Below are 22789 nucleotides of genomic sequence, written 5' to 3' on the forward strand. Positions count from 1 at the left end.
GTGCCTGATGCAGTCCCAATCCCTACACTCCTGCTCCTGCTCCTGCTTCTGCCAGTGCCTACTCAAAAGCTATTCATGGCTTGCCACACATTCCACACGAAGTTGCGCCGAAAATCCTTACCGCTCAACCTCGACCGCCATCGCGATTGCTTTGTTGCGCCAAGCTCGTTTAAGGATGTCGCGCACAAAGCGCAATTGATAGATTAAGTGCTCTCCCTTGCACGAGCATTGAGCGTTTAGCGTCTAATTCACTTTGGCAACCAAAAAGGAATTTATTAATGGAACTCGATTTCTAGGGAACCACTTTACAGCGCCTTAGAATGCGGCCCACTAATTACCAATTAACAAGATTCGACTGTACTAGCTTTTCAGACGTGTAGTCTGTTTACTGCTCACTGCAATTATGGTTGCTTGACAACAAGAAAAGGCGACGGAAGCTTGTCAGCTCCATTGCATAGTTTATGCCGATATTCTACAAATTACATATGGGCTTGTTTAATCTGTTGAGAACTCAACTTGGGAACTTTACAATACTGCGAAATACTAAAGAAATATTACCGCGCGGTATTGCGTGTGAATGATGACCCCGAATCGTATTTCAAAATCTTAAAGTATATTCAATAGTACTTAAGTACGTATATCTATAATTATAAACATATTTTAGTTTTATCATTTTACGTATAAATCTAATTAAAATAAAGTACAAGCGAAATTTATAGATATAATTATTTCACTTGATGAAATGGGTGATTAATATAGCTGGATACTTCTACTACAGGTGAAATCTTATTATACAATATTATATTATCATTAAGCAGAGTTCAGACTGTTCATACTCAAAACTTAAATGAAGTTCTAGGCTCCATGCTTTATAGTAGAAAAGATTCTTCTCTTTCTCATAACATAGCTTAATAATATAATTAATTCATATTTATTATAATATAGATAAATTCTGATTGTTATTCATATGGAATATTTGAAGTAGTACAAATTTGCATATCTCTTATATCCTTTTGTAGGTAAAGGTGATTTCTAGTGCGAGGGCTTGAGTGTAACCAACTCTTACGAGAGATTCGAGCCTTTGTTTTGCATTGTTTTATTTGATTAAATTGAAGCAATTTAAAGATCGATTTCTTATAGAGAATACATATTACATCTCCTATAGGTCTCTTATATATCTCTTGTATGTCTGGTTAGGAAAACGTCTACTTGCGTTCCATTTAATATTCAGTTCAATTTCAGTTGGCTTCCCACAAATGGGTCTTTCCGAAGAGCAGTTATATGCAGATAAAGTGGAGCGTAAATGGAACGATTTAAGTGATGCTTAACAAAAAATTGTTGCCTCCGACAAGTCGGGCGCCAACAAGTCGTGGGCGTGGCTGGTGCCTGATGGCTGGGTATGGGGTGTGTCCTCTGATTCTGGCAGCATTTCAAAATTCGAATTGCCCAATTTATATGCGCAAAGTTCTAACTCTCTCCGCCCCTTTATCTATGTGTGTGTGTGTGTGCGTGTTTTTTTTTTCCTTTTTGAGTAAATCAAAACGTGAACTCTTGGCTAGCCAAGTCAAAAGTTGTTGTTGGTTTATATATATGTATATATATTTTTTTTACTTTTTATTTTCATTTTGTTTTGTTTCTAGGGGTAAGCAACGGCGCGACGAGGCGACGTCATCGTCGCCATTGTTGTCGTCTGCCTGGTAACCGACTCTACTAGGCCTCGCCTCTGCCTCGAGTCCCTGTTCCCTGCGGCAGCCCCTCGCCTTTGGTCAGTTGAAATGCCTCCTGACTGGCGACTTGTTTTGGTTGCGGGACTTATCCTTTCGACTGGCTTGCCCTTGCACCCCCCTCCCCTCCCTTCCCCTTCTCATTTCCTATGGCCTCCAGACTTTAGTTACCAATGCCAATTTTTCTTTTGTTTGTTTTGTTGCTGTTATTGCTATTGCTATTGCTATTGTTGTTGTTGTTGTTGTTCTTGTTGTCGTCCAACCAGCCGTAGGGGCGCTACGAAATGAATAATTTCAGTGAATTTACTAGAAAATTTTATTCATATAAATCACAAATTAAATAAGTTTTTACGACGTTGTTCAGCGGTTGTGCGAGGCCACTACAAAACTTATTTGTGTTCTCAATTCTTGTGCTGTGAATACCCTGTAAATGTCAAGTGTAGTCCAAAGGGACGCACAGCATTCGAACTGACTGTTGAAGAACTTTTTCCCTTTATCTTACGCTGGGCCTTGGCCGCTCTTCATGTGTGGGAGTTAACTACTCGAATATACCCTTAGTTAAAGTTGGGTCTTATAAAGATATAGAGGGGTTCACTGAGCTTCGTCTGCTTGCTTTAGCTATTAGAAGTAACTGGAATAGATAGGGAGTGAAGGGAGTTCGGCTTGTGGCTCGGCACGTCATGTTTCATAATTTTTACCCAACTTGTTGTTAAACGTATACGTAATATAAGGGAACAAATCTTACAAATCTTATCTTACAAACTCTATCCAAATTAAAATGTAGGCAGACATTCTCTGCAAGTTCCAGGGTATGTCCCAGTCGAGCTCATTATGGCTAATGCCTTTCAGCTTGCTACGGTTCTTGTTGTTGTTGTTGCTTCGTCCACAGCATTTTGGAGTTTTGCCTTGCGGTGCCCTTTTTTTTTGTAGGAAGTCAAACTGACCTCCCATTCGCCTAGCCCCTCGTCTCGCCCACTTTTGTACCCCTTGCTGCTTTGCCCCGCCCACTCGTCTAGCCTTTTTGCCTCGCTGCTTGCCCTTTTTTATGGTCGTGTAATTTTTTGTTGGCCTTTTTATTTATGCTTATTATCGTGATTGCTTTCGCCCGTAACCCGGAGTCGAAGCCAGCAGCCAAAGCTGTGGAAAGGAGCTAACACACACACACACATACACATACACAGAGAGATGCTGAAACTGTCTCTTTTAGCCGCTTTGGTGGTCATTTTGGCTTTTGGTCTTGTTGCTTGATGCGCCAAAATGTTGCAGCTAGGTTTGGGGCCATGTTGCAGCTGCATTAATAATGCAACATTAGCCAAGTACATGCGGCGCAGCATTTGAAGCTGCCACATCGGTCGCTTGGCAAGCAATTTACGCTGTGACCGCAGCAACAACATGCAATTAATCATAGCCGCACTCAATGCCACAGCGGCTGTCCCACATTCAGTTCGTTCAACCAGCCGTTCGAACCAGCCACCCACTATCTATCTATGTGTGTGTGCCGTGGCAAGGACGAAACCTGGCAAAGGACAGCGAAAAAAAAAGAAAAACAAAAAAGCAACAACAACAAAAACTGAAGAATGCTGTAAAACTAAAAAGGAAATGAAAATGGAAATTTGGCAAAAAGTTTTCTTCGTTTTTCCTCTCTGTTCTATATGTTTTTTATTTTACTGTCCCTGACCTTGCAACTATTTCGCACATCAAATCATAATTTATGATGGCCCAAGGAGCGGAGACACCAGCAGCAGCAGCAGCAGCAGAAGCAGAAGCAGCAGCAGCAGCAGATGATGTGGGCTCGAATTGAGAACAAAAGGCCGTCCCGCCCACCGCCTACTGCCTGGCGCCCACATAATTATCGCCTTGATTTATGGCAGCATTTTCGCAGCCAATTACAAAGTGAAAAAAAAATATGGAAACGGAAGCGGAAATCACATGGCATGTGCTGTATATGGCACACACACACACACACGTACACACAGTATAAATGCCTTTGATTGAGGCCATCATCAGATTGCGTGCCATGCAAATTACCTTCGTACTCACCTTCAAGGCAGTCAAATAGTTGAACGTAATCCAAGCAGAAGACGAGGAAGAAGAAGAAGAAGAAGAAGAAGAAGAAGAAGAGGAAGCACGCGCAAGGTGAGCGCAAGGCTCAAGGCTGCTTAGAAAATCTACTCAACTTCAGATTGGTTTATTAACCAGCTAGAATTTCCGAAAGTAAGCTAGAAAATAACTTGCGAAATAGTTGAAGTGCCTTTCGTTAGGGTATATACAAAGGGTATATACATGGGTATGTCAACTGTTTGAAAGTAGGGCATTTAAGTTAAGTTGACTTGGCTTAGTTAGCCAATCATTTTATACATATATTTATTTATTTTATTTTACTTGATTGTATTGTTAATAATTATAGACATCTGAAGTTCGAAATTCCAAGTGAAATATTTGAGCCTCTCTTGGATAAAAGTCTAGAATATCTTGCCTGATCATAATTATATATATTTATTGCTAAATGGCAGAATTTGGTTACGTGAAATGATGCCGTGATTAGACCGAAGAAATATTGAGATATCCTTGTAGGTTTCAAGGGATCCCTTAGTCGAGCAGTCTCGATTAGAGCTCTCTTTGCTTTGAATATATTCATGTGGTTGCATATCAGCAGCTAATGTTATTGGGCTATATTCCACCTTGTCAATTGAATCAAGAACAGTCTGTAAGGGTTTCAGAGAGAGAGAGAGAGAGAGAGAGATGGGGGTGGGGAGGGAGGGTAGCAGGGGGTAGGGCAGAGCAGAGAGCGTGTGCCAATTGCATTTAGCATTTGAAGCGCCATTTACTGCTGTCTGGCACATCGGGCAACAGCTAAGAGCTAACAGCTAACAGCTAACAAGGAACCGTTAACAGGGAACAGCCAACAGCAATGAGCTATCAGCTTTGTCTTGTGTGTTCGTCCTGACAGCCGGTAATCAACTCAGTTGCGCCTCGTCCTTTGACCCCGTGCGGGAGGTCCTTAGCGCTGCGTATGCGGGTGCACTGGCATTTGCAGTTGGTTTATTTCGCTGCGCGTGCTGCCAAGCCTGACACAAAGCTATCGCGCTACCACTTGCCACTGCCTCCGACCCGCGCACTCTCTGCAGCCCGGACGGAAGTCCCTTGGCGGCGCCTTTGAGCGACGAGGTCCTTTGTTCAAATGCGCTGCACGCCTCGTTATGCACAAACAAAGCGCTGCGCTTCAATTTGGCAGCAAATTATAAAAGGCAGCGCCAACAACTTTGGCTGAAACTTTGGCTACAACTTTAGCTGCAACCTTAGTTGCAGCTACGGCCAGAACTGTAGCTAGAACAATAGCTAGAACTGTGGCTCTAGCTAGTTGGCTATAGTTATGTTAAAACTCTCACGTGCTGCTCTGATTGATCGATAGATAGATATTTCAAGCAGTGCTTCGATTGAACCTTAACTGACAGGCGAGACTATTAATCAATGCCAGATGAAAGAACAATAGGTGAAAAGGATTCGAGCGACAGTTATTGACTGGGCGTTGCTCGCTCGCTAAGCAACATGATCCATCAATCAAAATGGGAGAGAGAAATTAATTAAAGAGGAAGAAGGAGAGAGAGAGGGAGAGAGAAAGAGAAAGAGAAAGAGAGAGAGAGAGGGAGAGGGAGAGTAAGAGAGAGTGATAGAGAGAGAAAGAGAAACGCCCGAAGAGAAAAAGACAAAAATCTTGGGAGAGATAGAGGTATATACAGAAAGACAGAGAGAGAGAGAGAGAGAGAGAGAGAGAGAGAGAGAGAGAGAAAGTAAGAAGATTGCGTAATATAGAAGAAGAGGGAGAACAACTTATAATTGCAAGAATTTGTAGAGACCGAAAGAGATAGAAAGCATTAGGGCGAAACACAGAGAAAAAGAGGAGAGTAAGTTCGAACGACAAAGGGATCAAGTTTCTCAATTTTAATTGAATTTAAAGTTATTAATCCTAATTCAGAAATTCTATCAAACTGACATAGATATAGATATCCTCATTGTAATCCTCTTAAAATGCTCAAAGCTAAATGATAATTAATTCTAATCTAATCATAGTTACTAATAGTTTAAAGACTCAAATGAATACCCAACATACATAGATGTATATATTTTAAACTGAGTATTGAGATGTCGTTCACTCAGATCCTTTCTCCCTGGACACTACAGTTGAAGCTAATAAAGACGTGTGCCACAACATTCCGGACTGAGAAACTTTCCAATCGTAAAGTTTATTAAAAAGTCCATCAAATTAAGCGATACGAAAATACAAAAATAAAATAAAATAAAACACTTTGCATTTAAAAGGGATTAGATTCAGAGGAAAAGTGCTAAGGTTTCCCTTGTCAAAAGTTTTTGTACAAACTTCCCAAAACTTTTCCATGGCAAAAAGTTTATTTTTAAAAATTCTATCAAAAGTTATCCAAAAATTCAAACAAAAAGATATATTGATGGAAATTTGAAACCAAAAAATAAGAAAACCAATTGGATGATGTTGACTGGAAAACTTGAAGTTTTTTACATGGAATCCATGTATACGGAAGTGAATCTAGGTACCAAATAACGAACCTACATATATTAAAATTCGATAATTATCGATTTGTTGATCGATAACCATAAAAGCTACAAATTGAGATGCAGATTTTCCAGATGGAGCATTAACTATACGCTGCTGATTACGTTTGTATACCTCAGATCGTCTCAACTGCTTTACAAAATCAAAACACACTTCCATTTAACAACAATTTACAGGGTATAACAACGCTCTTTAAGCTTCGATTGTATGTACAAGGAAGCTGTCAGGAAAGAATTTCTTGTAGCGCTGCACAGAGTATGTCTACACCTAGGCCAATTAGGGGCGAGAACGAGAGAGACTGTTAGAGAGAGGGAGAGAGCATCTGTTGTTATTGCTGAAATGGAGCAGCAATAAAGGCAAAGGCAAAGGCAAAGGCAAAGGCAAATTAATTTGCGGACATTTGAGACGGTCAAAGTTCGAGCGTAGAATAAATGCGGCTGATGATAATGAGGCCTAGTCGGAGTTTGCCTTTAACCATGATGAGGCCATGGACCACACTGATAATGATGATGAGATGATGTTGATGGCTGCTGGGCATTACTGCCCGAGGGTCCTTGACTGCAGCCAGTTTGGGCAAATGGAGGCAATGTTAAGCGATGAAACGTTATCGTTCGCTTGGGCTCCATTGATAACTAATGTGGGGCCATTAATCGGGGCAGTCGGCAGTCGTTGTTGTTGCTGAAACTGCTGTTTGCCAACAACTTGGCCAAGCAATTGGGCCGAAATGCGTGTTAAACATTTTATGCTAACCGACCCGGCTGCTTAATAATTGAACAATAAAAAATGGCGTTAAGTAATTTGTGTATGTGGAGCTCATAAAACTCTCACTCACTCTGCCACACACACACACACACACGCGCCCGTGCACACGCACACATGTGCATTAATTGTAAATTTAGTGTTCGTTTAAGTTTAATGATTCGTGGTTATAAAATTTTAAAGTTTATTACCAAAGCGCAGAGCCAACAAATTACGAATGCAAAGACTTGTTCCTCTGCCCGCCTACAACGCGTCTCCTGCTACGCACACACTCACATACAGACATATATCAAAACAAAGAAAGGAAGGAGAGCGAAGGAGCGAGAGAGACAGAGCGAGCTCCCCTGGCAACAAGAACCCACTGATTCATGTTAATTAAATGTGACACAAGTTTAACAACTTTTCTTTTGGCACGCCTCGTTTCATTGTCGCTTAAATACCCTGTATGCTTGTATAGCAGGTGGGGTGTGCTCGCACAGAGGGAAGAAATGAGAGCTTGTTGTTGTTGTTAACCGTAGATGGCGATATTGAAATCCTTCTTTCCAAAGAGTTGCCTAATGAGTATCATAACGGTACTTTCCCTATCCTGTTTAGTTCGTAGTTTCCAGCGTATCTGCTAGTCGATCATGCTGCTGGCTTCTCTTCGCGCAACATAGTGTTGCAGCTGCGAGCCGCACAAATTCGTTTGCCATTGTTGCGGCGATTACACGTCTGCCTGCCCCCGGGCCAGAGAGTCAGTTGGCTCCCCCATGCCACTCCCCATGCCACTCGAAATTCGGACCTCAATTTCGATTCCGAGTTCGAGCTCGAGTTCGAGTTCGAATTCGATTTCGATCAATGGCCAAAAGTTTTGCGCTTTTAATTAGAATTTTAGTTCACAGGCTGTCCGTCAACGTGTAGCTGTGGGCGTGGCACATTGAAAGTTTGTCAATGTGCCAAAAGGCAAGTCCGTGAGTAGTGTCCAAACACACACACACACACGTACGCTGCCACACACAATGACATCCAATATGAAGATGTTTCAATATTAAGCACCTGGACCTGCTGCTGCTGGTCCTATTTGTGGCTGAGCAAAGTTTCCAGTTGGCCGTTTAGTTGCACTGCCAGAGTTCGATAAGACGTGTGCGAGCCCAAAGTGTTTAGAAAATTGGAAAAAAGTTTATTGAAATGGAGAGCGAGCGAAAACTGGCACACGAAGACTGCCTTAAATAAAAGCATTCATTTGACTTCTGCTTGGCCACACACAAGGAGCACATGGACTGTGGACTATGGAAACTGCCACACATAACAATGATCTGGTCACACTCTTGGCATGCATGCATTCATGACTGTCATATTGACAAATAGCCATAGCCAAGCATGAGAGCCGAAAGACATTAACATTCTTCTGCTTCTGCTTCTGCTTCTGGTTTTGCATTGGCTTTTGCTTTAGCTTTTGCCTTTGCCTTTGCTTTTGAGTCTCCAGAAAACAACCGTTGCAATTGCTCGTCCACCGTCTTTGCTCAGTCTCGCTGGCTCTCGCTCTCTCTCTCTCTCTCATTCTTTGTCTTAATTTTGAATACAAATTTAACAGCAGCCATCAGCACCCCAGCGCTCTCTTTCAATTTCAATTAGAAACTTTAACTGCACACACACACACACACAGAGGCATTTAGATGGTCGAACAGACAGAGACAGACAGCAAGACACACCCACACAGTCTCACAGTTGTGCTGCGCTGCTTTTCAAATTGTCGTCAGCAACTGCAGCGACTGAACAGTCGAATGGTTTCTGCCGTTACCACTGCCTCAGCTACTGCCTCTGCCTCTGCCTCTGCCACTGCTACTGCTTCTGCCTCTTCTTCTGCTTCTGGTCCCACCCTGTCAGCAGCTGGCTGCACATTGCTGTGCGTTTCTATTCCACTGCAATGTTGGGTGAGAGCAATTTAATTTCTTTTCAGCTGCCATTCGTAACGTCTTGTGATGAAGCTGCAACGACTTGGCATGCCCCTGCACCGCAAGTATCCCTTCGACGAGCCAAGCTGACTGTGTATAAGTAAGAATGAATGTGTGCAACTATTAAAGTAAATCACTTAAGCTGCTTGCAAAAATAAAAGCAGAACCTCACTGTGGATTTCTTTCGCACACACACACACACACACATACACACACGCACGCACGCATAAAATGTGCCCGTCATATACTAAGAGAAATGACTTGAGTCTATGCTAGATGGAGGCACATACATACGTACATACACACATGTACATACATACATGTGTACATGTGTACATGCTTAAGTGCGGCTGTTAATATTTTGCGTCTTTGAGTGCATTATTCAGCATTGGCTCGACCGTATGTAGCGCAAGGATTAGACTATTTAAAGAAAATTACGTAGTTATCCTTGGGTCCAAAATGCATGTCAAGTGCAGCGCAGCGACACCGTCACCAGAGAGCGAAAGCGAATTCGAGAGAGGGCGGCCGTATAATTGAACGGTATTAAATCTGAGTAAGAGCCAGCTGTCTCGCTCGCACCAAGGCAATAGGACCTGCACGGCGCTTAAATGAGTGAATGTGCGACCCCAACTATCTCTACTGCTTACTTATACTATTTATATTCAACTGAAATTATGCTACCATGAGATCAAGGGTGCTAAGCCGGAGCTTTCTGAACTGAATTCTCTCAAGAGACTAAAACACTTAAGATGTCAGTCAGTTTTACAGCTTTTCATTCTGTTCTAACATAGTAAGCGTTCATTTTAGCTTAATGCAATACATTAGAAATTCTATTATTACTGCATCACGTCTAACTGAATCTGTCTCGATTTTTCCTTAAAAAAAAAAAAAAAAATAAATGAAAAAAAGATTTACAAGAAATTAAAGTCTTGAAAATAAATTACTTACTAAGCCGTAAGAAGCAAACCGAAACCAATTCAAATGGATCCCATCTCAGTGGATGTAAAGAGCGTAATGGAAGTCTTTGCCAGATTGTGTATCATATGCAACTTTCTGGCCGATTCGGTGCATTTGCTGAAGGACTGGACTCTGGAGCGTGTTCTGCTCAATCTGAACTGGCACTGCGGCGACCTCTTCGCCAACTTCTATATAACAACCGTCGTGGCCATCCAGCTGATGGCCTGCAGTCTGGTGTTCTTTGCCAGTAAACGCCAACTGGCAGCAGGCCTACTCGGCCTGTTGATCAACTTGCGCATTGCCTCGAACCCCATGCTATGGAGCCTGGAGATGTATGCTGATATGTGCGCCCTGATCCTAACCATCGTGTTGGCCACCGTACCGCACCATCGTTTTCTTCGCGGCGGATTTCTCATTGTGGCCTATATGACCTACAAGAGCATCAATGATGGCTTGTTCTGGCGATTTTTCCATCGCTACGGGGTCAAAATGATGATCGCTGTAGTCCTGAGCGGCTATCAACTGAAATGGTCATCGGCCTTGTTGCTTACACTGCTCGTCGCTCAGAGCTTCAAGGCCTATGCTTGGTGGGTGCTTCCCTATTCCCTCTCCAATATGCCCATCATATTCTACTTACGTTTTAAGTTCTGGCAACTGATCTCGTTGCTGGGCGGCCTAATATTGACCGCCGTCAATATCCAGGAGCTTTGACTGTTATACTACAAAGCTATTCTATTTATACTCATTTTTAATTAATTAATTAATAATGCAGCTCTACCAATAAAATGTACCGCTGCACTACTAAAACTGGAAAACAAATTGTCAACATATATTGTTATATTGGTTGCAGTCATCGTTCCTCCTATACTAGTTAACGTAGTTAATAGTTTACTTTTTCACTGACAACACCTGAGGGGTATTCCAATAATTATTGTCGTACCGCTTATTCACTATACCATTAAAACTGTCATATATTTAACAACCGATAATGATATACTATTATACTATACTATTAAACTCTTGTACAGTTATGTGCTATGCAGATGGATTGTTATATCAGTATAACACATTGTTATACATTGTTACCAATACATTGCTATGTAATGAAACTGTTATACTGAGTTGCTATAAGCTGTTATACGGCCATATTAGTATACTGTTATACTGTTACACAAATATATTATTGTTATGCTATACTTTTATACCATCATATTGTCATACTGTTATACTTTTGATTATCTCATATAAACAATTTTACATCAAGAATTTTTAGTATCTAGTAATATGCAATTTCCTTAAGCTTTTACATGCGCTTTACCAACACACCGGGGTAGGAGATACTAAAGATTAATGGGAGATTACTCTGATTACGACTTTATACCATATGCATACATATAAAGTCTTGATTAGCATCAATAATTAAGTCGGTAAAGTACCTGCCCTGTTGGCTTTCTCACTCTCATTGCTGAATGAACTTGTAGCGCTACGGTGTATAAACTTCTTTCATGCAACTTTCATATATTACTTACCTTATCTGGGCAACATAATTCCCTGTAGTGGCGCTTTTGGTTTTTGTTTAGGGACTGTCAACATTTTTCATTTTTTGCTGTATGTCTTAAAGTGATTTTCCATGCACTTGCCTCGTAAGTGCTTAAATATTCCTATGCACACACACACACACACTTGCACACACACACTTGCACACAATGTACTGCATAGTTGAGCAACCCTTGCCTTGTTCTCACACCCTGTGCGGGTGAGTGACTGTCTGACTAACTGGCTGACATTCGAGTTGTCTTCTATTTTAATAAATTTTTGGCGTCATGTACTCGTATGCAAGCAAGCGCGACACTTGACAGCAACACGAGCGAGAGGACTCCGAGAGGGGGCCGCGCGGGCTGGGAGTGGCTCGGTGTTATTACTGCTGGCGCCACAGTCGGTGTCGACATCGATGTGACGTCACTTTGCGCTGGCGACATTGTTGCCACGTTGCAGTTGCTGCGACTCTTTCTCCATTTGCAGCACGAAAGGCGGGTCACATCAAGGACAATGCAGCTATGTGTGCGTGTGTGTGCGAGTCGCTTTATTTATAAGTCTGGCCACGCCCCAAGCATTGGGCAACCCACCTATGCGCCAATTTCATTTATTTTTGCTACATTTCTCTTCAAAGCGTCAGCGCTATTTATCATTTGGCATCTGTGGGCCAAAAAAAAAAAAAGACAAAAAAAAAATAACCACCAGAATCACCAGAGCTACCTGAAGCCACCCACACCTGCTCAAGCTGCCTGTCGCTGTGTCCGTTTGTCGGAATCGTTCTAGCGTTTATCAACGCTGCTTCAGCCAAAAAAATAAGAAATAAATAAATAAAACAAGAAACTGAAAACAGAAAAGACAACAACAAAAACCCAAACAAATTGAGCGTTCCAGACCAAAAAGCTGCTTCAGCTTCATGAGCTCGAAGCTTGAAACTCTCAAATGGATGTAAATGCTCGCGCATTGGCAGAGGAAACTTTTCCAGATAACTTCTTGTTAAGATAATCGCTATATTGTGTCCATCGACACGAAACAAATGCCTTCTGTTTGATTTTTTAGTTGATTTAGCCCGGAGAAGATGTTCGAGCAAATATTCTAAATAAATAGAAATTAAATTTGTTCGTACTAGTGCACCCGGGAAAGTGGTTAGGGGGGATGGTGATGGGGATATAAAGATGAAAAGAGAGAGTCATTAATTTAATGGAATATTAATGGAGTTGCATTTGTAAATATTTTGTATTAGTTTTAATATTATTTTTGATATGCATATACTTTTCAAATTGACTGTATAAAATTCATCTGATTATTATTTTAATCAAGAGAATTGATTCAAGACTAGAATATATAATATAATATATATTTTAATGTCTATATATAACAGTTTAGCAATCTCTTTAAGATTTTTGATACTTTATATTATAAATGAATCAAGTTTAGTTTAGATAAGCAAAGTATAATTTCTCCTGGCTTAAAGTCTGCACAAAATAAATCTTTTATAAAGCATTTAAAAATCATAAGAAAGATAATATGCTTGTAGCTTCTAATTTATGAAGATAATTCAGCTGAGCTTGCAATTGGAAAATAAAATATATGTATATACTTTTAGACATATATATAGTTAGAGACTTGGTAACTGTTATACACGTGCCTATGCCTACGTTTTAAGCGCTGTTATATTGATGTTTCTGCATCTATAGGTTTTTTCACATACTCGTAATGGCTTTTACTATGCAATTATAAATTGATTACGTTTAGATCCCCAGCAAAGGACAATATGCACCGTATATGTACAGTCTGCACAAAATATGTCTGTTATAAATCATTTAAAAATCGTAAGAAAGCGAGTGCGCTTGGGGCCTCTACTAATTGCATTCATCAAGGAAATTGAGCTCAACTTGAAATTAAAATATAAAATATGAATGGCTTGGTTTATATACATACACATACATATATATGCCTATATGCATACATCTATATAGTTATATATGTATAAGATATATGCATGCAGCTAGTAACTGTTATACGCTCTTGGATGCCAGCTGAGCAAGTGCTTCGTTTTGCGATGCAAAGTGAATGCTGAAATCGAGTAGATATATTTTATTCAGAGCCTCGCGCAGCGGCATTTGGGCCACATTTGCCTTAATGGCCGTAAGAAGCACTCAACAATCAAACCGGGCTGGCTCAAGTCAACGAAAATCTAACGACAGGTGTGTGCGTCTGTGTGTGTGTGCTTGTGTATTTGAAGATATGCTTTTTCTTTTTGGCAGATGCTTGTGTTGGGGAGCCTGTGAATGACATGACATTTGACATAGTTAAGTTCACCTTTACACACGCGCAAGCAGGTAAAAAATATGCCTATTCTGGTAAAATGAGCAAACGGCGCTGGCATGCATAAAATATTACAATATATCAAAAGGATTGCTAATACATGGGGTGGCTGTGCCACCCCTAACTACCCTTAGCCGCCCTCGTCCCCCACCCGAGGAGAAGACGAGAAGAAAAATGGAAAAATGAAACCATCGCAGGTGTCTGTCTGCCTGTCTGTCTGTCGCTCCGTATCTATCTGCGGCATCTAGTGACAAGGATGCTGCTGCACACTTTTGATTTTACACGCTGCTTACCTGTGTGTGTACCTGTGCGCCGGCGTCTGTCTGCGTGGGCGTGGCTGGCTGCCTATGCATAAAGTGTGCTCCATTTGAATATGGCAAGTGGCATTGGATCGAGCAATCGAGCACAAGCCGGGTGGCACACACACACACAGACACACACACACTTATATTCGATATGATTGCCACTCGTGTATGCGGGGCACGCTTATCGGGCATGCCACACAATTATTGTGGCTTAATTCAGACATTATTAATCGACAATCGTGTTGCAGGCAATTTATTTGCCACTCAAGCAAAATGCTGAATGCCTATTAGAGTGTCCATTTATTTACTTTTTGCTGTTGATAGATGTAGAGCGCGACATTTGCGTGGCATAGAGAGTGTGAGATGGGACTGCTCGACTACCAGATACCCTAGACTCAAGGCAGTTTCAAACATCTGCGCCTCTTCTAGCCGAAATCGAAAGAATAAATAAGTTTTTATACCCTGCACAGTCCAAGCAGGAAGCTGTCCATGGTAGGCACTGGCGAGGCGGTGTCGGGGCGTGTGGCAGAGCTATTACTCAGCATTATGCAAGTGCATGGCAACTAAACCGACAAACAAATGCAAACTTATCAAAATGACAGCGTAACAAAATAGAAATGAGTCGGTGATAGAAAAAAGTCGTTCGTTCCTCTTATTATTTTCATTATTATATTATGTTGATTAAAGTCTATTAATAGGCTGCATATCATATATGCGAGGGTGGTCTTAAGAGTGTCGGATCAACTTGGAAATCATTAACAAGCATGACTTAGTTAATGAGATTTCTGGGCTTAAACTTTCAGCAGGGAACAGACCCAATGGACCATACTTTTGATGAGGAATACGAAAAGAGTTGATTTGAATAACATAATAAACATCATTAAATTCCTCAAACACAATCTTTGGCTATGAAAGCTTTATAAGCTGAGTAGAGTAATGGAAATGGCAGGTCTTCATAGGGTGGCTCTTCCTATATCTTGGCCCACAGATTTTAGTTTTTAGAGGATTTCGTAAGAAGAAGCACAGGAGCAAGTATTAATGCGTAATATAGCAAGTATATATAGTCTATAAATCCAAATCAAGCTACAAACTTAAACGATTTATTCTCTGAATTCAGGGTTTAATGAGTGGGTACAAGCGTCTTAATTCCATTCAGTAATCTCTTTTCTTTTTTTTTTATCATAGATACCGATTTATATATGTATATATATATATATATATATATATATATATATATATAGCGTATATATTGTCTATGAATAGGGGCATTATGGCGCTCAGTTGCTGCCCAGATTTAAGCCAGCTAGCCAGACTCTTAGCCTGGATTCCCTGCAGCTTCAGCAGGACACAAAGAAGAAATCCTTTGACTGCAGTTAGCATTGCATTGTCCTTTTCAGTCCATTCCTTTCCCTTCATTTTGTTCTTCTTTCCTTGTCTTGCGCCGACTCTTGAAAGGCTGCACAAACACAAAGCGGACGCACAACTTGTCCTTAAGTGCAGGGCAAATAGTGTTGGGGCACGGGACAGAGTGGGCGAAATGCAAATGCCGAAATTATACAGCAAAAATCAAGTAAGCGAGCTCTAATTAAAATTCACATTTAGATACCCTGCCGAAAGGAATGTTGGAGCATGTCTTAGGGACTTCTTGGTGGGAATGAAGGAATCAGTGAATAGCAGAGATATACCAGAAGAGTTCTGTGTGGAGAGAGAGAAAGATAGAGAGAAAACGAGAGCAAGAGAGGAAGATGTAGAGCGAGACAGAGAGAAGGGCAAAGAGGAGAAATGAAACAGCGAGATAGAGAGGGAGAGAGGGTGTGAAGGAGTGAGTGTGAAGGCGAGGATGAGATAGAGACAATAGCAGAAAGATTTTCAGAGAGAAATACACAAGGAGATATATGGTAGCATCAAGCGTTGAAAGCGAATTAAGATTCACAGTAGTTGGAACCATAATATTTTTTACAGATTTTTTCATAAAAAAACAAGAAAGAACGTTGCAGTCGGGCGTTACCGACTGCGGAATACTCATTCACATCCCATCAACAATTTAGTAGTTAAGTTTCGTTCTAATACTGTAGAATATACAGGTTTTTCCGATTTGCCACGCCCCAACTGGGCGTAGACACCTCATTTTTGGTCAGTTTTTAGAAAGAGATAACGTTACCCTAACTGCAAAGTTTGAATGCTTACCCTAAAAAAATGTGAAAATTACAGGGTATTTTTCGATATGCCACGCCCCTAAAGAGGCGTAAAAATTATTTTTGGGGAATCGATAGAGGAGGCTACCAGTAACTCAACTATCCAAATTTTAAGCTTCTAGCTATTATACTTTAGGAGATATAAACTTTTGCGGTTTGCCACGCCCCCTGTGGGCGGACATATATCCGACAAAACATTTTGGTCTTGGGTGATCAGTCCGAGTATATATATAAAATTTGAGGTCTCTGCCATCAATAGTGTCCAAAATATAGGAGAATTTAAAAAATCACTATATCTTCAGGTCCAATTTGCCACGCCCCCAACGGGCGTAGACTTATAATTTATCTTCAGACTTTATAGAATCATACCATTAACTGACGTGCAAAATTTCAGCATTCTAGGTTTACAACTTTAGGAGATACAGTTTTATCCGATTTGCCACGCCCCCAATGGGCGTAGATATATCCGCCATAGCTCGTGATCTTGGGTGGTCAACGCGGACCTACATACCAAGTTTCAGCTTTCTAGCTCTTCAACAAACATGATTTCTGGTATATCGGAAAATGCATTTTCCGATTTGCCACGCCCCTAGTGGGCGGATCGGGAAAATTTTAACACTTTATAAATCGGAGATATACACGAGTATGTGTTCCAAATTTCAAGTCTCTAGCTTCAATAGCGCCGAAATAGATTGCGTTCATACGGACAGACGGACAGACGGACAGACGGACAGACGGACGGACGGACAGACGGACAGACGGACGGACAGCAAGACGGACATTGCACAAAACCAATATACTGATTCACTTTCGTGAATGAGTATAAAAACAAAAATATGTTTAAGCAAGTATTTTCAATTGTACAAAAATCATACAAAACTATCAGAGAGAGAAAGAGAGAGAGAGAGAGAAAGAGGGGGATACAGATAGAGAGTGTAAGAGAGAGAGACAGGAAGAGTGAGGGATTCCGAGACAATTGTGAAGTAGACTAGACTAGATTATGATAGATTTGCACATATTTACAAGTCTGTTATACCCGCAGAGTATGCCATCAATTTGCATAATAGTCTAGGGTATATGAGAGCATTTTATTGTTTCTATGTTTTCACTTATTCTTTTGTTAAAATTGTAACAGGCTCGTCAGTGGAAAGACCGGCCCCGGTCCTTGGGCGTCTTCATCATAACTACAAACAAAGAATAACGAGGCAAACAGTCAAACAACTGAAGAACCTGAACTGTTTGCACTCCAAGTTGCTAAGTGCCCCCCTTGAAAGGAAAAAAAAGCTACAAAAAATATAGAAAGGAAAACAATAAAATGTGTAAAAATAAAAATAAAAGGCACAAAAGTGTCAGCAAACTGTGCCGCTGCATAGCCCCAGAATAGCGAATGGGCTTCTCTTTCAATTTCCCATTTTATGATTTGCTCTTTGTATCCTTTCGCTTTGCGGCAAAAAGAAAAAAAAAAAAAACAAAAAAAAAAAAAAAAAAGAAAAAAAACACAATAAATTAAATTCAGTTTCACATGAGAAATGGAGATTTTATGGTAAATACGCAAATACACGTATGCATATATATGTAAATACGTGTACACGTGTATGTATACATATTTGATACACTGTGTACTTGTTATTTTGTTTCGCATTGCAATTGCAATTTGTTTGGGGCAAACGCGGCGTATGCTTTATAATTATTTCAGTTAATATATTGTAAAGCTAGCAAATAATTCATATAAAACTTGTGCAAATAAGTCATTGAATAATTATGAGCACATAATGGTATGCATACATTCCTCACCCCCCTTCCCCTCATGTAGTTATTTAGATTATAAAAATGCTACATTTAATTTGCGTCTGTCAACATTGTGAAGCGAAGCGCGAAAAAACCGCGCCAAGCTCTGTGGAAACCAGCAGCCGGCAAAGGGAATGCAAATCATGCAAAAAACAATGCAATCTAGTGTATATACAGTGGGAGTGGTTCATGGAAATAATAGAGAAAGAGGAAGAGAGACAGCGATAGAGCGGGAGCGGGAGCGAGAGCGAATTGCCAAAGGCAATTGTTGCATTAAATAGCAACATCTCTATTGTTACCAGACCAAATAGTATAGCATACGATTGGGCGATAAATATGATTGATTTACGAGCTACGTAATATGTAAATTTATTAGACATATATACACTATGTAAATATATGTATGTGGATAATATGATTTAATGAGAATTGTAATTAAATCTTATCTAAAAGACTGCATCTGCATCTGTATCTGTATCTGTATCTGTATCTGTATCTGTATCTGTATCTGTATCTGTATCTGTATCTGTATCTGTATCTGTATCTGTATCTGTATCTGTATCTGTATCTGTATCTGTATCTGTATCTGTATCTGTATCTGTATCTGTATCTGTATCTGTATCTGTATCTGTATCTGTATCTGTATCTGTATCTGTATCTGTATCTGTATCTGTATCTGTATCTGTATCTGTATCTGTATCTGTATCTGTATCTGTATCTGTATCCCTGATACGGCGGATATATCTACGTTTATTTATGTGTACCAATTTAACATATGCAAATCATAGTACATTTTTTTTTTTGCAGAGCCCTCAATTTATATATGCATTCATTAAATATTTCGCATATTTCGATACAAATTCAATTAAGTATGAGCATTTCTCACGCAGCTTTGCACGGAATTTCTATCAGGAAGAATATTTTTTCTTTCCTCATTACACGGGCAATCGATAGTAGTCATTATGAAATTTGTGTGGCAGATGAACAATTAGCGTAGAAAAAATATACCTTCTCTCTCGCTCCCTCTCCATCTATATATCCATCCCTCTCAAAGCTTATAAAATCCACGTTGTACAAGGAAATTAAAAGCAGTTCCGACACCAAATGAATACAAATATAGTTATTTCATATACAAATTGGCATCCAGATGGCGGGAGGAAGAGACAGGCAGGCACAGAGAGAGACACCGATAGACAAAGTGAGTGGGAGGATGATGGAGAGACTATGCTGAGTGAATGTGAGTGCATTGCGCATACGCCGTGCTGGCAAATATAATTTTTTTGCGCTTCACATTTCGCCTCAGTGCGGAACAACAATGTGCAAAGCGAGCCAAAAAGCATTTCATTAACTTAATTAACTTTTAATTGAAATTGTTTGACAGACGCGAAGAGCATGCGCCAGCGTACTTTCATCTTTTAATTGCAATTTGAAAACGACAAAAATGAAAAAGTATAAATACGAAATACTTATGGAAACACAATAAAGCAATAACACGAATTTATGAAACATTAATCAAAAAATATGCTGTGGAATGTTCCATATGAAATAACTTCGAAAAAAATAATTGAGTTAAGAATTTATAATTTATCAGCGGGAAAAAAGTTTATGTTGCTGTTAAAAGCAACATGTCATTTGCCTGTCAGGTTTAACTGAGAGTTAAACATGGTGAGCACACACACAAATATATGATATATGATATATGATATATGATATATGATATATGATATATGATATATGATATATGATATATGATATATGATATATGATATATGATATATGATATATGATATATGATATATGATATATGATATATGATATATGATATATGATATATGATATATGATATATGATATATGAAATGTAACTCTAATTGTTTAAAAGTTCTTCAGAATTTTAAAGTGCTACTCTCATCATATTCCTCGGTAAATTAGTTGACTCGATTCTTCCTGCATAATTAAACTGCCTGGTAAATATTTGCGACTCAGCTTGCAGCCCGATCCATTACATATTTCTGCGGAGCTCTCGCAAGTGTGAGTTGTTTTGTTTTTGTTTTGCTTAATGCATTTGTGGCCAGCTTAAGTACTTTTAAATAATGCTCGACATTTTTTGCTGGCCGTATGGGGGAGGGGGGCATGAAAAGATTTGATGCGCGCTTTATTCACGTCTGGCTTCTGTTTATATGCATATTTATTTTCGCTTTAGTCTTCGCTCCGCGTCTCCGCGTCTCCGTGCATTCGTAATTAGTTAATGTGCCGCCGCAGTCAGTCTCATTCGCATTACAGAGCCTAAGCGTCGCAACGGTTTCACGGGTGGCTGACTGACTGCTGCCCTCCCCGCCCCTTCCTCCAGCCCGAATCGCGCTATGTCCTTGTTGGTTATTAAAAAGAAGGAAAAGAAAAGAGCTTGCTGCCTGGGCGGTGTGTGCGTGTGTGTGTCAGGCCCTATGCCTCCTGTTCGGCTGTTCTTGGCCGTTATTCACCTGCTCCCAGCTGCTGCCTCGGCTAATGAAGTACATATATTTATATATAAAAATATATTTACATATATGCATGCCGAGCCCCCACATATGCCGGTCCTCAAAGCAACATTTCTCTTTTTATACCCTGAACCCATTGAAAATGGGAAATCAGGGTATAATGGTTTTGTTGAAATGTATGTAACAGGCAGAAGGAGGCGTGGCAGACCCCACAAAGTATATATATTCTTGATCAGGGCGACAAGCTGAGTCGATTTAGCCCTGTCCGTCTGTCTGTCTGTCCGTCTGTCCGTCTGTCCGTCTGTCCGTCCGTCCGTCTGTCCGTCTGTCCGTCTGTCCGTATGTTTGAACGCGTCGATTTCCGAAGATATAAGAGCTAGAGACTTGAATTTTTTTTTAAAATGACCGTATATACAGCGCGGACGTCGAGTTTGCTTTTAAAATTCGATAAATCATCCCGTTATGTTTTTATCGAGTAAAAACATTCAAGTTCAAATCAGGTGCCTCTATAGCTAATTGTGAATGATTTTTCTTTTTTCAAATTTCTCAAATATTCAATATAATATGTAGATCATATGCTGAAAGTTTCATTAAATTCCGTTCAGTCAAAAATTTATAAAAAATATTCAAATATTTGGCCAATTAACAAACGCACGTGCAGCAGCTACAACAAAAACATTCGTTGAATCACATCAGCTGTTAGTTTCGTTTAGTTTTGGTAGATGGCGCTGCAGCAGTGAATCTATTTGAGTTTTGCCAGCACCACCAGCAGGAGTGGGGTGGCCTAGTGTGTTAGGTGCATGACGCTCGATCAAGAAGTCGCGGTTCGAATCCCGATCGGTGCAACACTGATGTTAATTTTTTTTTAATTGTTTCAAAATATTTTTATATTTTCATAAATACGTTTTCTATTTAATTTATATTTTTAAATACACCGAAATTGAAATTTTAACTATACTTTATGTGCGTTTTTAATAGTTTGGTTATTCTAGCAGATTCTTAGAATCACATCAGCAGTTAGTTTCATTTAGTTTTGGTAGATGGCGCTGCAGCAGTAAATCTATTTGAGTTTTGCCAGCGCCACTAGCAGGAGTGAGGTGGCCTAGTGTGTTAGCAGCATGACGCTCGACCGAGGAGTCGCGGTTCGAATCCCGGTCGATGCAACTGATGTTAATTTTTTTTTAATTATTTCAAAATATTTTTATATTTTATTAAATGAGTTTGGTATTTTATTTATATTTTTAAATACATCGAAATTGAAATTTCAGCCATACTAAATGAGCATTTTTATTTGTTGGGTTCAGGGTAGTATCTAGTCGAGCACTCTCGACTAGAGTTTTCTTACTTGTTTATATTCAACTAATATTTTGCTCTGCCACTCTGCTTGTACACATAGGCACGCACGCACACACACACTCACACACACACACACACACACACACACACACATTTGCATGCATAATATGTGAAAGCGTGTTTTTATACCCTGAACCCATTGAAAATGGGAAATCAGTGTATAATGGTTTTGTGAAAAGTATGTAACAGGCAGAAGGAATCATCGCAGACCCCATAAAGTATATATATTCTTGATCAGGACGACGAGCTGAGTCGATATAGCCCTGTCCGTCTGTCCGTCCGTCCGTCCGTCCGTCCGTCCGTCCGTCCGTCCGTCCGTCCGTCCGTATGAGCAAAAGGATCTCAGAAGATATAAGAGCTAGAGAGCTGAAATTTGGCAAGCATACTCGTGTATACCATAGGCAGTACAAGTTTGCTTTATTTTTTCGATAACTCATCCGATAACTTTTTTATCGAGAATAATCGAAAAATCGACAATGTTTTTTCAGCTTATTTTGAACACTTTTAGACCTGGAGACTTCAAATTTGCGTTGTATATAAAGTTAATGGATACAAAGATTTTGTAATTTACAGATTTTGGATACCACGCCCCCTTCGCCCCCAATTTGTAAAAAACGCATTTCAAGTACTAGAGACTTGTGCTTTGAAATGTACACACATTTAAGCCATATGATTACGCTCTAAAAGTTTCATTAAGATCGTATGTCTACAAAAGAAATTATTCAACAAATAAATTCTCGTTATATTGCCCACACTGCAGTGCAGCCCAAGCGCAGCCGCTGCTAGCTGCGCAGTTTGCAAAGCGCGTGCTTATACGTGCATGTGTATGTATGTGTGCATAAAAGA

At 40.0% G+C, this 22789-nt stretch overlaps 2 protein-coding genes across 3 annotated transcripts in view; both read left to right on the top strand.

Moving 5' to 3' along the window:
• The window catches only part of LOC108618136 (uncharacterized), a 33008-nt gene that overhangs the window by 755 nt on the left and 9464 nt on the right, over positions 1-22789 (top strand). The window lies entirely within an intron of this gene.
• LOC108618239 (surfeit locus protein 4 homolog) lies at positions 7-21767 on the top strand. Its single transcript, XM_089472911.1, has one exon. It carries the CDS (start codon positions 9987-9989, stop codon positions 10671-10673), a length of 687 nt encoding a protein of 228 aa, XP_089329037.1. The 5' UTR covers positions 7-9986; the 3' UTR covers positions 10674-21767.

The sequence above is a fragment of the Drosophila arizonae genome, chromosome X (assembly GCF_054131065.1).
Source record: "Drosophila arizonae isolate 15081-1271.41 chromosome X, UAZ_ARI_1.0, whole genome shotgun sequence".
Classification (NCBI taxonomy): domain Eukaryota; kingdom Metazoa; phylum Arthropoda; class Insecta; order Diptera; family Drosophilidae; genus Drosophila; species Drosophila arizonae.